The 21956-nt window shown below is 31.3% G+C and overlaps 3 protein-coding genes across 3 annotated transcripts in view; 2 read left to right on the top strand and 1 right to left on the bottom strand.

The window, feature by feature from the left end:
* The first annotated feature begins 307 nt into the window (after positions 1 to 307).
* LOC136982379 (swi5-dependent recombination DNA repair protein 1 homolog) lies at positions 308 to 8866 on the top strand. Its single transcript, XM_067278873.1, has 2 exons — positions 308 to 678; positions 8576 to 8866. The coding sequence occupies exons 1-2, from the start codon at positions 313 to 315 to the stop codon at positions 8756 to 8758; spliced, it is 549 nt and encodes a 182-aa protein (XP_067134974.1). The 5' UTR covers positions 308 to 312; the 3' UTR covers positions 8759 to 8866.
* A 97-nt stretch (positions 8867 to 8963) lies between these two features.
* Taf9 (TBP-associated factor 9) lies at positions 8964 to 9849 on the bottom strand. The gene has a single exon (XM_067278859.1). The coding sequence runs from the start codon at positions 9738 to 9740 to the stop codon at positions 9096 to 9098; it is 645 nt and encodes a 214-aa protein (XP_067134960.1). The 5' UTR covers positions 9741 to 9849; the 3' UTR covers positions 8964 to 9095.
* An 8373-nt stretch (positions 9850 to 18222) lies between these two features.
* LOC136982388 (bridging integrator 3-like) overlaps positions 18223 to 21956 on the top strand; it is a 31707-nt gene continuing 27973 nt past the window's right edge. The window contains exons 1-2 of the mRNA XM_067278884.1: positions 18223 to 18350; positions 19115 to 19172. Coding sequence (XP_067134985.1) covers positions 18343 to 18350; positions 19115 to 19172 — 66 coding nt within the window. The 5' untranslated portion in view covers positions 18223 to 18342. The remainder of the gene's footprint in view (positions 18351 to 19114; positions 19173 to 21956) is intronic.

Here is a 21956-nt window from a genome sequence, read left to right on the forward strand (position 1 = left end):
ATTATCTTGAATCTTATAGAAAACATATATGTATTTATAAAAATATGAAAATTTTATGTTTTGATACATTTAACCCATAATTTTGTAAATTTTTTTCCGTTTTTCATATTCTACTTTTGAAATAAAAAAATAGTTATGATTTTGTTGTTTGATAAAATTACTTAATTTAAATTAGTTGTATATAACTATTTAATTAAGAAATTTTTGATTCATATCTACTAGATGTAAAACTAGATTACATAATATGCTAATACATATATATATACATTATATATACATGATGTTTAACAAAACATTATTTAAATATTTTAGATGAGTTCAAGTCTTAAAGAAAAATTAAGACGTTTGCATAAGATGAATTCTTTATTGCTTTCTCCTACTGATCGTAAAGTGCCTGTAACTGAGAGTAAAAGAAATAATCCAGAAAAAACTGAAGTGATCATATCTGATAATGAAGATAATGCTGTAGCATCTGCAAATATTAAACTACCAGTGACTGAAACAATATCAAATAAAGAAGAAACTCGTAAGCATAACATTCCAATACCAAGCAGGAATGAAAACTTTACAAATTCTGAAAGTGATTTAATATTGGAACTCAAACTTTTAAAAGATAGAGTTTCAAAGAAGGAAGAAATATTACGAAAATTAAATATGGTAAAAACATATCATACCAAAGTAAGAAACACTAATTGATTTTTTTTTTTAAATTTTTCTCAAAAAAATAATTATTTAAAAAATATATATATACTAGCAGGTAGGCCCGGCGTTGCTCAGGCAAAAATAACGATAGCGAAGATTAAGATTATTACGTTATAGTCACAAAAGAAAAAGAGTAATTTCATCAACAAACTAAGTATTTCTAAAGAAAGGTCGAATTTGAAAATCAAGTGTTCTAATATTGTTCGATTTTCACGACGTGTTCTGATTATATCGTTCGATTTTCATCGAATGTTCTAAAGAAGAAAGGTCGAGAAAAACCGAACTAATCTGTTTAAATTTGAAAATCGAATGTGTTCTAACATATTACTCTTTTTCTTTTTTCTTTTTTTTTCCAGAGCCCATAAATCTTGCACGTCGCTTTCTCTTGTTCTCCATTGTTACTTCACACTATCATCGTTACTTAACACTTTGGTCTTTAAATTTGGTACCCTATCTGTGTACCAAATTTCAACTTTCAACTCCTAACCGTTTTAGCAAAAATTAAGATTACACCTATCCCTCGTTTTACATGGTACTTCTTTTACACATTTTCGCTTTTACACGGTTTAAAAAATAAATGTAGAAAATAAACTGGCTATGATCAAAAGGAACAATTTTTAACTCTAATCTACATCTATATTCCAATCCACCTTAATTATATGTTATAGTTGATATTTAGGATACTAGGTGACAGTTTTATTTCAATCTGTCAAATAGTAACCGATAAACCGATATAGAGTACTCCCCCATACGCATGAAGTTGCATTCATTGCACATAGTTTTAAACCAGAAAATTTTAATTTTTCATATTTATAAGTAACAAACGATTACATTATTTTTAATTACATTTTTTACATTACATTACATTACATTTTTATGAATCTTTCAGATTTTATTTTTTGTTCCGTTGTACTTTTATTTAATTAATAAAAAAATATATATTTTTTCTTTGCCTTTCAATATTTTTGTTTGATTTATGTACCTTTAAAAAATTGAAAAAAATTCATAATTAATAAACAACGAAATTATGCGTTTTTTGCATACTTTTCGATTTACACGGTTTTACATTCAAAAAGATACAAATTCGATTTACACGTTTTTCTCAGGAACCTATCTTCTGTGTAAATCGAGGGATAGGTGTATTACGTTACAGTTAACCTTACTCGTTTTCACAGAATGCAAGAATTGGGTTCCCCCTGTTTTCAGATTAATTACAGAATTTTTAGATGGGTCTAAAAATATGTTCGATTTCCCGCAAAAACGAAAAAACTGCAACTGTGTCTTGCACGTTGCTTTCTCTTAACACTTCCATTGTTACTTGACACTTTGATTGTTACTTAACACTTCCATTGTTGATGGAAGTGTTAAGACTTAATCCTGTCCCTCTCCCTGTGGGGAGGTATTTCGAAAAATCCCTTTTTAGTGTGCGTTCTCGTGACGTACCCTAACTGTGTACCAAATTTCAACTTTCAACTCCTAACCGTTTGGGCTCTGTGCTGATTATTATTATTATTATTATTATTATTATTATCATCAACTTGTCTCGATTATATATATATATATATATATATAGATGTGCATGCACAGTAGAATCCATTTAATGTAATCATTTGGGACTCAACTAAACTGATAACATTAATTAAGTAGGGTAAATAAATAAGACTATAATTAGTGAAGAGTTTAGTTTATTCTCTCTGATATTAAAAGGAAATATTAAAATAATTAATTAATAAATTTTAAACATATACAATTTTTATCATTATTAATTAATATGCAATTCATCCAATATAGCTTGCCTGCATTGAATTGTCTTTAGTATCATTTTCTTTATATTAATAATTGAAAAATTGTCAGTGATTGAAACTATTAAATGGTATGCAAATAGCTAATACTTAATTTAAAGAATGAAGAAAGAATGATTGATAGCAATAACTGATGATGATTGCTTAATATCAGCCAATATTGAGACTAATAATATGAAGAGAGAACTTAAAAACATCTATTTACACAAATACAATAACTGAACTCTGATTATAACAAGCAGTTATTTATTGTGACATTGTCACAATGCTGAGCTGCACTTTTTAATAATATTTTTAATTAATTTAATTTAAAATATATGCTCTCCATCTCAAATTAGTAGTGACTTGCCCCTGTACACCATACTTTTTCTTTAACATTAGAGTTGTGCCAATCATTTATCTAACACTTTTCAAGGGAAAATTTTGGAATTGAAATAACAAGACTTACCTTTTGCATCAGAAGTTCGTATATAGTTAATCAGGGACTCCTGCCCCTAAGGTTTCCATATCTGATCTTATCTTTCATCTATCTAACTTCATTCTTGAGATTAAAGAACAACAGACAGATGACAGTGCAAATTTATAGGTCTACAATTTTTTCAAATTGCAGCCCAATAAGCAAAATTTTATAAATATTGTATGTTTGGAACATCCTAATCTTGATAACATTAAACAATTGATGATAATATTTGTGATTACAATAAGCTGAGTGTAATGCATTTTATTATAATTTTAAAAATTTAAGTTTTTGAAACTTAAATTTTAAAGAGTATATTGAAGGTTAGGTAGAGTATAATAAAGGTATAATGAAGTTGAAGAAGTTTTGATTATACATGTACATCATAGAAATACTTCAGTTTAAGTATTAATATTTCTCACATCTTGATACATCTATAATTATACAGGGTGATTATAATTAAAGTTCTGATTTCATAATGGTCTGAAATAAGAACCATTGGTCAGAATGATTTGATATTTTGTGTGAATATCCATGAAGCAATGGTAGTTTGTTTGGTGAAGTAAAAATTTAGTTAAAAAATTTGCCACTAGGGAAACCTGCAATGCATACTGGCAGTATCAAAAGATGCAAATTACTTATACATATGCATATCACAAATATTTGAGATATCATAAATGCCAGTGAAGTGGCTACTTCGCAAGCATTTTGGAAATGACAGAAAAATCTGCTGCCATTTTCCTGTAACATAGCCAGCACATTCACCAGATCTGAACCCATGTGATTTTTGGCTTTGGAGACATCTAACGAATTTTGTGTTTAAGGGACACATTACAAAGTTAGCAGAATTAAAAGTCAGCATTATGCATCATATCCACATCTCTACAGAAACACTTAGATCTGTTGTTTAACATGCTATTTTGTGATTCCAGCTTGTGTCAGAATGTGAAGGACAGCATATTGAACATTTGTTATGTCACTTTATAAATGTTTTTACTTTGTATTGCTTTCCTCTATAATAAAGTGTGAATTGTCTCTCTAGTGGCAAAGTTTTGAACTAAATTATTTTCTTTACCAACCAAAATTCCATTGCTTTGTGGATATTCATGCAAAATGTCAAGTCTTTCTGACCAGTGGTTTTTATTTAAGACCAATGTGAAATTGGAACTTTAATTATAATTACCCTGTAGATTCATATATAATATTGGGTTGTTCGGAAAGTTTGTAGCGATTTTTAAGAGAAATAAAAGAAATTGTTTTAAAACTAAAAATATACTTTTATTCCATTATGTATGCGCCATTGTTTTTAATGATGTGTTGTCATCTATGGGGCAGCTTCATGATACCCTCTTCGTGGAACTTTCCAGTTTTTCCCGCGAAAAACTGATCCATGCGGTTTTTGCAAGCTTCCAAAGTATCAAAGTTTTTATCATGAAGTGAATTTTGTAGAGAACGGAACAAATGGTAGTCCGACGGGGCAAGGTCGGGTGAGTAAGGGGGTGGGGTAAAACATCCCAGCCTGGTTCCAATAATTTTTGGCGTGTTCGTAAAGACTTGTGAGGTCTGGCATTATCTTGGTGAAACACAATGCCTTTTTTTTTTCTTTTCTATTGGCCAGTTCTGGACGTTTTTCTTTAATTGCCATGTTCAGCTTATCCAATTGGGAACAGTACTTATCAGAATCAATTGTTTGATTCTGTGGAAGCAGCTCGTAGTACAGGATTCGTTTCCAATCCTACCAGACAGTGAGCATGACCTTCTTTAGATGAAGACCGGCCTTTGGAGTTTTTAACGGTGATTCATTTTTCTTACCCCATGATTGTTTTCGCTGATGTTGTTATAAATGATCCACTTTTCATCAACTGTCACTAAACGCTTCAGAAAAGGGTCATTTTCATTTCGTCTTTCAAGAGAATCACAAATGGAGATGCGATCCAATAAGTTTTTTTCCGTTAAGTCGTGAGGTATCCAAATGTCGTAACGATTTACGTATCCGAGCTTCTTTAGATGTTGAAATACAGTACTGTTTGATGACTTCATTATGTCTGCAATCTCTCGAGTTGTGTAATGAGGGTTTTCATCCAATAATGCTTTGATCTGGTCCTCTTCAATAACAGGAGGTCTTCCTGAGCGAGGAGCATCTTCAAGGCTGAAATTGCCCGTTTTAAATTTTGCAAACCACTTTCGAACAGTTGATTCTGATACAGCACTCCCACCATAAACATCACATATCTTTTTTGCTGTTTGTACAGCATTTTTGTCTTTACGAAAAAGAAAAGAAACAAGTGTCGATAATGCACGTTGTTCGCATCCATTTTTGCAATGAGACAAATTAAACGCTATTTGAATAATCTTAACGGTTTTTTTGTAACGGACGCGTCTCAAGGTCATTTATTGTAACATTGGTTTGTACAATTCTAATAATTTTTGCGTCAATCGGTGTCTCAACTGTTGGCTATCAAAAATCGCTAAGAACTTTCCAAACAACCCAATATAACAAATATTTTAATAATTCTTAAAAAATAGTTAAAAATCTAACAAGTATTTTTATTTAAAATATGAAATATTTTTTAAAAGATGTTTAGTTTCTATAATGTAATTTATTAAATATATGATATTAAAATATGATTAATTTCTGTAGTAAACATTTATTATCAATTACTTTAAATTGTGTTATATAATTTATTGAATACTGTTTTCATTAAGAAATTGAGGATTCTGAAGATAAATGTTATTGTCATCATGCCTTAGTCAAATATTTTAAAGTTGTGTATTTATAGACAGTATTTTTAAGTAAAAGAAATAGAAATTAAATTGTCATTATTTTAATTTGATATCAAGTCATAGAATAGCAACATTAGTAACACCAACAACATACAAAAGATATATACTGAAAAAATTAGTTAATACTCAGAACTTGTCCACAAAATAAAACACTTATGGGAATAGATGAGACTACTGAATAAGTGCCTCATCTTGCATGTGTCATATCACAAATACTACACAAAAGTCTAGAAAATTTGGGCTTCACTCACAATAGCACATACATCACATTATTGGACTGCAATTTGAAAAAATTGTAACCTATAAATTCCCATTGTCATCCATCTGTCCTTCCTTAATCTTGAGAACAGAGTTAGATAGATGAAAACTCTAGACCAGATATGGAAAGCCTAGAGGTAGGAGGCCCTGATTAACTATATATGAACTTCTGGTGTGCACCAGAAATCACATTATTTCAATTAAAAAGTTTTTCCATGGAGGAGTTAGCAATAGTGTCTTGCTGGTCATCTAATTAACAATAAAAGTATGATGTACGGGGGCAAGACACTATTAATTTGAGGTGGAGAGCATATATTTTAAATTAAAAATATGACTAAAAATTGAAACCTGGCATTGTGATGATGTCACAATAAATAATTGCTCATTAATCATAAATTGTCTGTAATTACAAATCATCATCATCTGTGTTCCTTCATATTGCAGAACGTAAGCTACTAAATGTGTCAGATAATCAGGAAATTCTTAGACATAAGCATGAAGCTAATGTAAACTAAACATTTTTTCCCATGTAGCTTTGCTCCTGGTCTGGTTTGTCTGCATCATTCTGACCTGTATATATAGATGTATCAAGATGTGAGAAATACTTAAACTGAAGTATTTCTATGATGTACAGTACATGTATAATCAAACTTCTCCAACTTCATGATACCTTTATTATACTCTTCCTAACCTTCAATATACTCTTTAAAATTTAAGTTTTTAAGACTGAAATTTTTAAAATTATAATAAAATCCATTAGACTCAGCTTATTGTAATCACAAATATTATCATTATATTATGCCAGACCAGCCTTGCTCCTGGTCTGGCATAATGTAATGTAATAGTATACAAGCCAAGTAGAATACACTCCAACACCATCGTAATAATAATAATCTACATATTTTTCACTTTAAAACTTAATTTTAGGAATGTTTTACTTGATGTAAACTATTTAAGATAAAGAAATGTACAGAAATAAGTTTCCTCGTGCATTTGATAATGTTTGTCTTTGTCATCAGTATATGGTCTTTTGCCCACTTGTTAATTAATTATAAATGATTATCTCAATATATCATGCTTTTGTATAGACTACCAATGCTGATATTTATTTAGTTAAGTATCAGTTCAAGAGAAATTTCCTGAAATTTTTAGAACACACCAACTATGAATGAAATACAGTTGAACCTCTATCTCAAACATGTTTGTCTTGAAATGTTTTTCCCCCTGCATTTTTGGCATAAATTTAATATATTTTCTGTTTATCTCCATAATTTTTTCCTAAAAACCTCTATATATCAAATAATGGACTGAAATGTGAATTACAAATTTAAAGCTCAGCAACTACATTTTGATAGTATGAATTATAGTTGAGAAACATCTCTTGCAATACAGTATTTAGTTTACAATTAATTCTGCTTTACTTTGATTGGCTTGTGTTTTATTAGTTAAAGCGGGGCTTCTTAAACTATGGGTCGCGACCCCATTTGGGGTTGCGAGATTTTAATGCAAAATATTGAAAATAATTTGTGAGAGTTTGAAAATGGCATACTTTGTGTTGTAGGTTTCGTGAGTTGCAGTTTGTGTCACTTCTGGTGCAGCGAGACGATTCAGCAACACTAATTGTAGTGTAAACTAGTGTAGTGTTGTTGCTTTTCAGTGTATTCAGTTGTCTCTGTTCCATTGTAACACAAGAGTGAACTGTGGTAGTACACCATTATTGTTTTTGCAAATTTGTATATATCTTCAATATATATGTATATTTTCATTGTATTTCATATGTATATTGCAAAATATTTATATATTTTTATTTTATATATATATATTTTTTTTTGTCACGAAGAAAATCACAATCATAAATGAGGTCATGAATAAAAAAAGTTTAACTCAGGGCTTCTTAAAGTCGGGCATCAGAAATTATTTACAAACTATTTTTGTTAAGGTATGTCAAAAATGTTTTATTTATACCTAATACAGGTTCTATACTTGCTATTGTATTAAAATACCGTGCCTCCAAGCAAATCTATTACTGTTCACTGTATAGGAACTCTACATCTCAACCTATCTCAAATTTTTTCTTGTTTTCTTCAGATTGAAAACAGATAGGTTCAACTGTATTTCTCTGACAGTGGTATGAAAATGTTTTTCTTTCAAAGATTCTTTACATGTTAGGCTAAATTATTATAAAATGAAATACATATTACCACAAAACTGCTATGCAATATAAACATGTCCTTTTTTTGAGTGAATTAATTTATTTTATTGTAAACATCACCTGGTAGAACTAGTGCATTGTAAACTATGCACATAATTGTGCAATGCTGGAAAGATCTCTTGTGCACCTGGATAAATGCTATAGTGAATACACTATATATTTTTCCTTTGATAGGAAACTAGGACGGTAGGATTTTGTAACGGCTGTTATTTTAAATTAATAATAATAAAAATGATGATTTTAATGAACTTAAATAATTTATTTAATTGAATAAAAATAATGTTAAAAAATGATTTAAACACACTTTTTTCCTTAATAATTTTATTGAAATTATTCAGTAAAAATTAATTTATTTTACAGAATAATCTTACAAAGCTGACAGAATTAATTGAAAAATGGCGTAATGTTGCACAAGATTCGCTAAAAGAACTTCAAACTAAATTACCAGGCCCTCAACAAAATTTGAACAAATTAGTTTGTGACTTACAGATAGATCATAAATTAATAAAGTATGATTTTGATGAGGAAGATTTTATTATGTAAATTTGAGTTTTTGTAGCATACATCTATGTTATTCAGTTATATTTATTTTAAAGATCTATTAAATCTTATTTCAAATAAATATCTTAAAGCTTAATCTTAGAAAATTAAATAAATTTTATGTTGAAGTTGTTACATATATATGACAAAGTTTTGCTTGCTGATAAAATATACGCTTGTATGTATTATATCATTAATAAATATTGAATACAGGAAAAGAAATAGCATTTATAACGAAGTTAAAAAAAGTTCAAAATTACATGGGTTAACAAATAATAAAAACAAATATATTATTGCGATGTAAGTAAATATTTGATATTTACAAAATATATTAACAGTTTTATGACGATGACGACGACGACGACGAAGGAGCAGGCACATTATTATTTGCTTCTGCTATCTTCAAGATCGGTGTCGGTACGGGTTTTGCAATTCCCGGAGCGACAGCCTGTCGAGAAACTATAGTAACCGTGGGAGAAGTAACAGTTTTCGTGACGACACTAAACGTGGCACCAGTTTTGCTCCCAAGACTTACTGCCGGCATAACTTTTGGAATTGACGTCAAGTTCAAGCGAGTAGGAACACCTTGTAATCTCGGTTTCTTGGCAGGTTTCAAGTGATAGTTGCATGCAGTTAAACTATAACGATCTGGAGGCAGACGGGGTCCCGCATTAGCCTTGATAAATGGTAAAGCTATGCTGTTTTTCTGTCTGGCAATTTCTAACAGTAACTCTCTTGGCGGTGGTGTAGTGAACGACTTGTCCATCTGTAACTGTATTGCTAAACGAACATCATCTCCATCTAATCCTCTCTTTTTGGCATGAGAGGAAAATAATCTAGCGTCTTCTAATACATTAGTGACATACCGATAAGTAAACTCTAGCATTTGATTGATTACTCTCGGTTCGTACTCGATAATTCCCATATCTTTTAGTATGGCAGTCATTACCTGACCATCCTTAGGAATACTTTTAGTATTAGACATATTTAATAAAGATATACTAATTAATTCAATTGAATTAATGTAAATTTAACAAAAAAAGAAGCGTGATATCCGGTCAACCAAATCATAAGCCTACTTTCAAACGTATAAATGTTTTGGCGCCACCTTACGTCAAATTTTAAAATCCAAAATTAATGTATCTTTTTTTTTTTATGAGAAAAAAAGATTTCTAAATATATGATAATATATTCATAATTTTAAAAATCATTAGTAATTTGAAAGAATTATATGAAATATCTACATAATTACAACTTAAAATGTTTTTAGTCGCTATTTGCCAAAGGAAATTAAGACTTCCATGCTAAATATTAACATAGTTTATCTTCTTCATTAAAAAAATATGCCAGTTTATTAAGAATGTTTTATCATTAATAATAATTATTATTATTAATGCTAATTTATTTTTCATGTTTTGTTTTATAAAATAAATATTTACGTCAGTTTTAAATAACGTGTTTGCCTTCGTATTATTACTGATACAGTAGTACTTTTTTTTTTTACTTTTCCCGCTCTGTTATATATAAGAAGGCAAGTATGGCGATCGGTCAAAAAAATGATCCTCCAAGATTTTTACATTTTTGGACTCAGGACCTTAACGTCGAGAAATGCAAAAAACAGAGAAAACCCCCCTTTTTTTAATGTATGAATGTTAGTGTGTTGAGGGCACAGTTGTTCGCTCTCTGTGAAGTTTAATAACTCCTGTGCTTTTTGTCGAAAATTTCTGAAATTACTGTATCCAGGGAAGTTTGCGTATTAGGGAGATTGATTGGGGAATTGGAGGTTGATGTCATTAAATTTTGGTGGTTAAAGGCCGTGAGAGTAGGGAGATAAAAGGGGTCGTATTGTATCTTGAGTAGAGTCGGACTTAATGACAATTTCATTCGTTCATTTACAATTTTTTGTAAAACCCATCCCTACCTTCAAAATAAAACTTTTTACCATTTTATAATAATCAAAAACATAAAAGTTTTTAAAATAAAATAACAAACGACGGCACACGCAGTTTTAAATGTTGCCGGGAAAGTTAAGAAATTCGTTGCTGAATTTTTTAAATTAAATTTAATATTTTTTGCATGTATTTAAAATTTTTCTATTTTATATAAAATTTATTGTCATGCTACTTGAATCACAAAGCGCTTACTGTATGTATCAGAGGTGTCAAACTCAAACTACTTAAGTGCCAATTTTTTGTCTCGAGAGGCAAGTATGACAGCAGACCAGATGTTTTGAGCTTTTGTAGCCAAAAATTTTCTAAAAGTAGCCCAAAAGTAGACAACTCAAAAATCCTTTTTAATAACCCGAGATTTCACAAGAAAATAAAAAAAAAACACCATTTGTAGTTTTCCAGCGATAACTTTAATCACAGAACAAACATTTTCGGCCAATTTACAGGCCTAAAGCAGGTCTGTAAAATGATCTAGAAATAACAATTGCAAGACTCAAAATACAAGCATAAACTGTAATTTACTAATATGTCGAAAACACGCATTTCATGTGCAAAATAGTGAGAATTGTGCAATAAATGTCAAGACGGACTTTAATTTGAAATTCAAAAGATGAAATAGAGAAAAACATAATGTAAACAAGAAATTAAACACAAAAATAAATCAAATAAAATAAATATCTCGTAAATAATATGAATAAATAAAAACTATAAACAAAATTGTTGAACTTTATTATTATTCAGTGTTATTTTTAAACAAATAATCCTTAATAAACAAAATTGTTGAATTCAAAAATAACGTACTTAAACGTACAAAATATCACATTTTCTTTGGTATCAAGATGATAAAAAAATAAACAAATAGCATTATTGTATTGATGTCGCGGAATTTTTCTTACAATTATTGGATTGATGTCGTATCTTTGACATGCCTGATGCTGATGTATATGTATATATACATATACTGTGTTGTGATCTGAAGACCACGTGTTCTGTTGCCTAACCGGCTCGTAACCAACTCCTTGGGTGGTTCACAGTGTAAAGGAGGGACAGGCCCTCATAGCGTAAAAGCTTCCTGTTGTAAAAGTTAATGGGAGGACGGGATATATGTGGTCCAAAGATCACGTGTTCTACTGCGTGATCCTTGGGTGGGCCGCAGGGTAAAGAAAGGATGGGCCGCGTTTTCGGAAGAAAAAAGAGAGAGAGAGAGGGAGAGATCGCGCATGCTCAACGGTAGTAGACTTTTTTCGGAAGAAAGAATGGAGAGAGGACGTGTAGACGATAGAGTCGCGAGATTTTTTTTTTGTGTGTGTGTTGTTTCTTTTGTTTTAGTGTCTGTTATAGCGAAGGGACAGAGTAGTGATTGGAAGGACTAAAATAAACTTTAAGTTCCTTGCATTGGAGTCATAGAGTGTGTGATTTATGTTTTTGAAGTTTTTTTTTGTTTTGTTTCTGCACGGGGAATACTCTAAAGATCGAGTACTTCCCCACAGTGTACCTAATTCTGTTTTTACATGCTAGATTGGTTCCCGGAAATTATCTGTAAAAGAAAATCGTGTAAAAAATATATTGTTTATATGGTATACATAGATAAATAAATTTATTTACTAATCAGGGTTGTTATGACCGTATCAGGGTTAAAATTCTTCCTTTCCTTTGCACACTTTTACGCAACGTGTTAGAATATTCTAGCTTTTTGCCTTTACATAGCACAAATACACTAAAAGTAAAATGGCGGACGTGTATTCAATTTTCTGTAAACATGGCGTCGCTACAGCCACTCTATGTAGTATACTCTAGCTCGTTGGTGTTATCAAATTTTATTTCGCATACATTGCACATAAATAAAAATGAATTATAGGAACAAATTTTATTTGAAAAACAAAAAACGTAAAGAATTAATAAACATAAAAATTGAGCAGAATATGTAATGTGAGTTATAGCCTACATAAGATTTTATTCACAAGATTTTATTCACTGTCACTTTCTGACAATTTGCGAATGATTTATAATATCACTGCTATCATTAAAAATACTTTGATTATCGCGTTCTTAGTCCACAGGCGAAGTTCTTTTTGTGAACTCTTGAACAATATTAGTAGTAATTAGTGATGTAACGAATAGTATATTTGGCCTCAGCCGAATACCGAATATTCGGCTAGGAGCAAGGCCGAATACCGAATATTCGGCCAGGAGCGTTGGCTGAATGGCCGAATATTCGGCCAAGCTATTCGGCTTGATTAACGCAAGTACGAAAATTGGCGCACAAACCGCATTATGGCAAGGATCGCGCACTCTGCTCTCTATTGGCCCGCTGTCACTACGATTTTTTCTTCCAGTAGGTCTAAATTATTTAAATTAATTAATTAAATTATAATTGTTAAAGTTAATATGAGATGGAGCCTAACGTCTACCTCTACTGCCAAATTGGTTTATAATTTATGTAATAGCCGTAAATAGCCCGATATGATTCGGCAGTTGTTGGTATTTAGATGTAAGTTATAACTTATAAGTTATTTTATTTGCAATCGATCTTTTTAACTCTAAAATTTTGTTTTTAATACGTATTTGTAGACTGAATAGTGCCCTAAGGATATACTTTAGTGGGGACATATGGTCTAGTTTCTGCCCAGTTGTGGAACAGTTCAAATATATTATTGGGGGTTTTCTATTTGTGAAGTTTTGTGATATTTTGTTGCTATTGTTTTTGTCAATATTTTTAAAATTTAACATGATTTCAAATGTTATCTTTTGTATATAATGAGAAATGCTCATTCTTTGCTTTATATATAAAATAAATTATATATTAGTTACTCATCTTCTAGAAATAGATAAATAATTCTTTCATTAAATACGATAAGTTTCAATAAAACGTTTCGCAAATCATTTTAAAATATCGTAAAAAAATATTAAAATATACGCGAATACGAATATAACATAATTAACTAATCAATAGTATTAATGCCCGATACATTCTAACCTACACGCCATCAATGCCATAAGATAACGGGCTAGATAAAGGCTACAATATTATTTAATTACGAAATAATTTAATACTAGAGTTAGATGCTATTTCTTATTAACTTTAATAATTATAGTTTAATTTTCAGCATTAATAAAAGTTACCAAAATGATTAATTTACTGTGTTTTTGTTATTTCTTACTCCTGTTTTTAGGTATTCGGTATTCGACCGAATAGTGACTAAATATTCGGTATTCGGCCGAATAGTGATTTAAATATTCGGTATTCGGCCGAATAGTGATTTAAATATTCGGTATTCGGCCGAATAGTGAAAAATAGGCCGAATACCGGGTAGTAACCGAGTATTCGTTACATTACTAGTAGTAATGTCTTGTGGTGCTGATGTTACAGTTGTTTTATGAACGAATTCAGTTATTGTTGGCTCGGTTTGTATTGTGACACTTCCATTGTGGGCATGACTAAGCCCACGATGAGTATGAAAAAAGGCCACTTAATGCCAGAGGGTAGAAAGACCTAAAAATAACATTTATGAAAATTCAATAATTAAAAAAGAAAGATTTAAAAGAAATAAATAAATTGAAGGGGGCACACGGACTTGAACCATGGACCTCTCGATCTGCAGTCGAATGCTCTACCACTGAGCTATACCCCCACTTGTACAGTGATATTTCTTACTACCCTTTTTATTTAAATTCTAAAATTAGTTCTGAAATTCATATTTATCATTTTACGGAATACGTAACGACTTTTTGAAATACGCGTTAAATATTAAATTACCGTCGTTTGTATAAGTTATATCCCTTGAGCTTTCATATTTACGAAAAAGTCACGAAAAACGTTAATTTTGATAAGATGGAAAAATACTTGTAAAAAGAACAGAAAATTGGTATCTTATTTTATTGAAGAAAGAAAGTAGTAAATGATTTTATTCTCTACAGAGTAGTAAACTGATCGATTTGTGTAATATCTTTCTAATTTATTCGTAATATCTTGATCTGATATTAGCGAGGTTGAGGCCGAAGTTTTAAACGCGAAAACGTGTACGTTGGACATTCGGCGCCGCTTTCCTGTAAGCCTAGAAGTTTGACAATGGTGTTTGGAAAGTCAGTGGAATCATGCTCGACATTCCAAACGCCATTGTCAGACTTGTAGGCTTACAGGAAAGTGACGCTGAACGTTCGACGCAGTAGCGTAGCTAAGAGGGTGCGGTAGGTGCGGTCCGCACCGGGCCCCTGGAAAACGATAGGCTCATGGGGGCCCCAAAATCACGAAAAAAAGACCCGCAAAATTTTTTCGGAGGCCACAAATCTGGTTCCGCACTGGGCCCGGAGAATCCTAGCTACGCCACTGGTTCGACGTACACGTTTTCGCATTTAAAACTTCGACCCCAACCTCGCTATTTCCTTAAAAATACATATTTCTTTGATGTGAATGTATGTCTCTTTAATCCGAATAAATAAATTTATTTATCGGATTAAAAAGACATACATTCACATTACGTATATACAGCTACCACATCTGACATTGAGAAGATACATATTTCTGCTTGAAATTACTGTATATAGGTTACAAATTAGTCTACTTATTAAAGTCCTGAACTTCGTCTTATCTTTTAACATGTTTTAAATTATAAAATTTATATTATTAAGATCGATGCCATCACTCGTAAAGATGATCCACTCTCGTAAACGCGCGTTTACACGGGTCGATTTAAATCCAACGATCGAGTCGAAGATAAATCTGAACGAACTGAACGTATAGACCAGTTTTCAACGTAGTCGTCGGGCCGGCTTATTCGATATGATCAAAATAGAAAGGGTTCTATTCAATCGCATCAAAATAAGATGAAAAGGGCAATAAAAACAATACCAGACAAGTGGGGGTATAGCTCAGTGGTAGAGCATTCGACTGCAGATCGAGAGGTCCATGGTTCAAATCCGTGTGCCCCCTTCTGATTAAAATTTTTTTTTTTTAATTCGTGTAAAAACAGAATTAGATGTATATATGTTACAGTTAAAACCCGTTTTAGTTAGAACGCGTTTTAACTAGTTGAAACTAGTTTATACTGGACGTCTTTGTTAAAACCCGTTTTGTCTAGTTAAAACTTGTTTTAACTCAAATTCATTTTTGACTAGCAGTAAATTTTAATTTTAACTACACAAAACGGGTTTTAACAAAGACATCCAGTATAAACTAGTTAAAACTAGTTAAAACGCATCCTAACTAAAAACTGGTTTTGACTGCAACATATAGAGTGATTCGGGGTAAGATGGTAAGCGGGGAAAAATGCCTACTTTTTGATATTTTCAAATGGTGACGTCAGATATTGTCATGTGTTTGTATGATGAATTGTTGGGCCAATATTGAGTGCGGAAAGCTGTAGTTGGCTACCGTTACTTCATTTTCTACATCTGAGAAGAATAAAAGCTAGATAAGAATGAAGTTTTTGTTGTGGAATGTTTCTAGAATCATTTTAAAACAAAGTTAAAATAAAATTTATTAAAAATTGAGAAAAACAATTAATGCGTGATGTAGTTAAGGTTCTAAAGTTTCCATTGTGAGCTATTGCCGATCCCGATCAGACACGCTAGAACACGTGACTCCACTAGGCATCTTACCCTGACAAATGGAAAAGATGCCACATTTTTCTTGGGGTAACATGCCTATTTTTAATAAATTTCTGTTTTCTCGTTTTATTGCAGGATATGCATCGAAATTATATAAGAACTTTTCAAAAATGTTTTTGGACTGAAAAAAGTTTTCAGCTAGCTATAGAGCACGTTAGAACGGCGGAAACTTAACAATACTTATACTGTGCTGTTATACTTACTATGAAGTACTTTGTACTACATATGCAATAAATTGAATTTGGTTAAGAAATTCGGAAATTAATTTTATGCAATTATATTTATCTTACCCTAATGGCATTTGGCATCTCACCCGGATACTTTTTTTTTTTTTTTTTTTACTCTTTCCGCCCTGTGGGCACTAAGAGGGCCTCATTTAGTAGGCCCATTATGGGTTCGGCCAGGCCCACAATGGGGCGACCGGGTGGTGAGGGACGGGGCCCGACATATCCGAACGGACCACCCCCCGAAAAATTCCTGGGGATTATTCGACCCGTTCGGATTCGATCCCGGGTCCCCCAGAGCGGTAGGCTGCCATCTTTACCGCTCGGCCATCCGGCCGTCAAATCACCCGGATACTTAGGGCGAGATGCCTAAAATGCCAGACAGTAAAAAAGTCGTCATTGCAAACACAATATACAATTATTTTTCATATACTCCAAAGTTTTATTTGAAAAACATGCTCAAGAATATGAAATTTTCGTTAGAAGCCTCCAAAACCTAAATTATCACTATAATTTCCTTTATAAGCAAAATGTTAGGCATCTTCCCCCGAATCACATACACATAACTTTATTTATTTCCCCCAAACATATTTATGTAGCTAAAATTAGTTTTAACTAATGTTAAAAGTTAAAATTAGTTTTATCTAAAATCAAAACATGTACAGCAGTAAATTAACTAGACAAATCGGGCTTTAACAAAGACGTCCAGTATAAACTAGTTTCAACTAGTTAAAACGCATTCTAACTAGAAAACGGGTTTTGACTGTAACATATATATATAAAGTATATAATCAGTTTTCACATAAAACCAAATATTTTAAAATTGCATCATACTAGGTTGTTATTTCATTATTCACAAATAATGAATCATAACTTATTTGTTCACAAGGCCGTTGAAAAAGAAAGGAAGTCGAGGCTGTAGTCCCGAGATCTGGTCCGAATCTGTATAATAATTTAATTTTAATAATTTAATTTTGAGGATTAGGAAATCAATTAGTTTAAGTGCATAGAGAAAAACAAATGTCATAGACAGCGGTGTACAGTACGTACGGACTATAAAAAGGGCATCGTACAATACGCAATTCTGTGGCTTGAACTCGAAGGAACGTAAAGTTTACTGCATGTGTAGAGCATGAAATCTATATCATGACCTTGAAACTAAGGAACCAATATGGCGACTCATAAGGAACAATGATGTCCTGACCTAGTGTTCATAGATCTTGCTTCAACATGTTTTCCATGCTTTTCAGCTCGGAATTTATTTTTAACAGTACAGTATTTTTATTTTCCGGGGATTAATCGAGGAAATACGGAAATTGTGCAATTGGGTGATAAAGAGTTAAAAACAAATATAAAAAATAAGATGGAAATTTAGCATCTTGAATATTCTGGGATAACACGGAATGTCTAGTTCATAGTATATGACGAAATATAAGAATATTCTTATAAAATTGTAGCTATATATTTTCTTTGTGAAATTAATTAGATGGACCACAACCACACATAACTCGATGATTTAGCAAGCCGTCGATTCATGAGTATGAAATCATCGTATAGCAGTAGTGAGCAGGATTTATTTGATTGATAGATAATACCAGAAAAAACGAGATTATTAATGATTTTAAAAGAAACAAAAAAAAGTAATATTTTAAAATAATATTGCATAAATAATATATCCCAAATTATTTTACTATGATTAAATCATTTTGTCGGTAGAGGGATGATGGAGTGAAATGTCAAGAAGTAATGAAAACACCAGTCAAAAATTATACTTTATTTGGATTTATAATAATTAAAAACTGAAAGTATGAGTTGGTAAGTGTCTAAAACATATATATTCAATTATATTTATAATTTTCCACAAACAAAAATTTTAATACTCTGAAATTTTTAAACTTTACCTGGCACAATTCAATGATCAAATGACGGGTTTGGGACTTTAACATATGAGGTCATAGGTTTAAATGATAAATAATAATTCAACAAGTAAGTTTCTATGGTATCCTAAATTAGAAATTGCATGAATTGCATTTTATTTAATATGTTGTACAGGAAAATGTTGGAATTCTGCTGTACATTTTATATTAAAATAGAATAACGATGAAAATAAACAAATGTAGTAGTAAATCTTTTGTAATGAACTATTGAGGATAAGTTCATAAATATGCACTGAAATTTTATAATAAAAATGATTAAACTGCACAAACTGTACAAAAGATGTAATATCACTGACAAATGAGACATGAAAACAAATACTTGGAAAGAAGTTGCTTCCTACTTCCAATTTTTATTAATGTGACTTAAAAACTCAAATGTCGGCAGTTACTCATTCATAGCTTAAAGAATTTAATCCGAAAATTAATTTACTTTCTGTTTTTTTTTGACATAAACTAAAACAAACAGTTACAGAATCAAATGTAAAATTAAAACTGAATCAAACATGAAACAAAAGTATATTCTGATTTCTTTATGCTGCATATTTCAAGCAGTTGTGTAGTTACCTCTTACATGATCCTTATATTTGTAATTTATAAAATATTACTCCATTATTATATAATGGTGATTTTAAATTTTTTTAGGAACCCTCTTAGGATTCTCAGTAGTAAACATGGTTCAAGGTCTCCTTTTCCCTTAGTGGTATGTTGAAATATTTTAATTTTTATACTTGCTTAATCTTCCAATTTGATAAATCAGATCATAAATATTTTCTGAATTGTGCAAAAAATTCATACAATAATGATTCATGTATAAATAAAGAATAAATACAAATTAAAAAATTATCTGTATATGTATTTATATATCAAAATTTGTTTACATAGTATTATAATGTTTATAAATTTAAAAAATTTATATTTCTTTGGATTTTACTGGTGATTGACCAATACAGAAATTTTACAATCTGATACAAATATTTTTTGATTTGATCTGATGCATATTCAATAACATCTATTATTTAAGATATCAACAACACAAAACACTGGAATGTATTAAATAATGTACTCCGAGAACATATATTTGTTGAAAAAGTTCATCACAAATGTTTTCGAACTGCTGTGAGTTATTCAAGTGTAAAACGGAGTTTCTGATGGGACGGAGTGATTGGTTAACAAAATTTGAGAAAAAAGCATTCGAATTTGTAACATGAGCCATGCATGCATATTCGTAGGACTAACAGATCTTAACAATTAAAGTTCAGAGTCCATCAATGCCTGCTAGGCTACATACAAAACTATCTCATTTTTAAAATTGATGCATGTGTCATTGAGGGTTGATTTATATATGTGAATGGCCTCTAGCCATTTAAATTAGGTGTTCCGTATGTGACGTAGTGCAGATGAGTTTCGCCTGGTTAAAAGCTGCCGCAATGTCGGGACTGCTGCAGCTGTTGCAATGTAGGTGTATGTGGCGAGGGTGGTGGTGTTTCTCTTATGATGTATGTCTGCTATGTGCTCCTGTAATCTTGACCCCCAAGGAGCATTTGGTTGATCCGATGTAAATGAGGTCCCTATCAAATCTGTTGTCTGTAATGGGGATACTGTACACGCCTGATAGTCTGTTCTGGTTGGGGGGGTCTTTCCCATTGTGGAGGATGTCAAAGATGGTGGGAAATCTTCTGAACATGATCTGAACCCGGCACTTCTTGGCGATTTTGGTGTAAAGCGTTTTAACGTATGGATTGAACGTGATAAGGACTCATTGAACATCAGGACGGTTGTCACTCTGCATGTCAGCCGTGATGGTGCGTTGTGAGTGTGTGCGGTGATAACGTTCAATCAATTTATGTATGAGCCTCGGAAACCATGGATGGATGCAACATGGTATATATGAATTACCTCAGTGGCAAGTGCTTGTGTAGAAAATGAATGAGAAAACGCTCTCCTGATTAAAGCATTGTATGCCACTAACTGGCTAACTTTGTGGTAAACTTTTTCTTTTGTTTTTTTGTCACACCAGATATAGGTTCTTGGAGTACATTATTTAAGATATATTAGCCATTCTTGTAATATTAGAAATATTGGATATTAGTTTAAAGAAAAACCTGATAATCAGATATCTGATTATTGGTTGCATAATATTAGACGATTCTAAAACTGATCTGAAGCATGCAAGAATAGGCAATAATGGATTACAAGGAGTTTAAGAGGTTATTAATTCAACACTTTGTTAAGGAATTTTACAGTTTAAGGAACAGAAATTCTATAAATGTATGCACATTCTCATTGTGCTGTTGTAATCTTTTGCAGTTATGTTGCAAGCTTTAGCATTGGAGACTACAGTTGAACAGAATGCTGCAGAATGAGCAATTATAAAATGATGTCAGAAAAAAGGGTTAGATATGAGATATTAAAAGAGTACAGATTTGCAAAGTATAAATGATGGAATAAAGCAATGGGTACTAACATTAATAAAACTAGTAAAAACTAGTAAATTCTTGCGGAAATTTTTAAACTCTTTTTGTTTAAATCATCTTGTTAGTATAACAATCATCTTGTTAGTATGGTGCCTAACATCTACCTCTAGTAGCAAATTACTTAGTATTAATTATTAAAATTAATGGAGTTATAGCCCAATTATTTAGGCCAGGGGTGGCGAACCTATGGCACACATGCCCAAAGTGGCACGTAAGGAGAAATCACCTGGCATGTAATGTATCATACGATTTCTGTCTTTTTCAATCATTCTTTCAGTTTATCACCTGATCATCCTTTTTCCAATCAGCTTTCTTACAGTTATTATAATTAAAGCATGTTCATTTAATTTCTTTAAATATCGTTATTTGAAGTCTGAAACTTTGGCAAGCATTAACATCTTTAAAGCTAAGTATGCTTACAATATGGCACACAAACACAAAAAGGTTTGCAATCTCTGATTTAGGCAATTGTTTGGTGATGTTTCTGCATCATCTTGTAAATTTTAAATTGCAATGGGTACTGTTCCATGGCTCCAACATTTGAAACATGTATACAAGGAATATTGAGCAGCTGACTTGAAAATCTAACACATTACTAGAAGTTAAAATGTTAGATAATCTAGAGACAATAGGGGAAAAAAGTGATCACGTGACATAGGTGTCGCGTATATCGATATGGTTGTAAACAAGCTGTTCCGTTCGAAGGATAGCTTACTTTATAATAATGGAAGAACGAAAATATTTTTTAGGAAGGTTAACAACGGTACAATTAAAGGAAGAATTAAAAAAGTACAATGCCAAGTTAGCTGGTAGAAAAGCCGATTTAATAGAAAGGTAAGTTAAAATAATCTACATCTATATTTTTATCGTTAATTATTACATTTATAATTTCAAGTCCTTATAACTATTACATGATAAGGTAACTTACCAGTACATGAAAGTTTTAAGGATAAGATTTCACAAAATGCACATTTTTCGTCGATAAAAACATTTAAAGATCAGTAAAGTTG

This window comes from Centruroides vittatus, unplaced genomic scaffold (assembly GCF_030686945.1).
Source record: "Centruroides vittatus isolate TY-2023 unplaced genomic scaffold, ASM3068694v2 contig_1168, whole genome shotgun sequence".
Lineage (NCBI taxonomy): Eukaryota > Metazoa > Arthropoda > Arachnida > Scorpiones > Buthidae > Centruroides > Centruroides vittatus.

What these genes read in the sequence shown, in the direction of transcription:
- LOC136982379 (XM_067278873.1), top strand. Translation starts at nt 313, where the DNA reads ATGAGTTCAAGTCTTAAAGAAAAATTAAGACGTTTGCATAAGATGAAT. An exon ending in TAAAAACATATCATACCAAA is followed by an intron (nt 679 to 8,575) that starts GTAAGAAACACT and finishes TTTATTTTACAG; the next exon opens with AATAATCTTACAAAGCTGAC.
- Taf9 (XM_067278859.1), bottom strand. Translation starts at nt 9,740, where the DNA reads ATGTCTAATACTAAAAGTATTCCTAAGGATGGTCAGGTAATGACTGCC.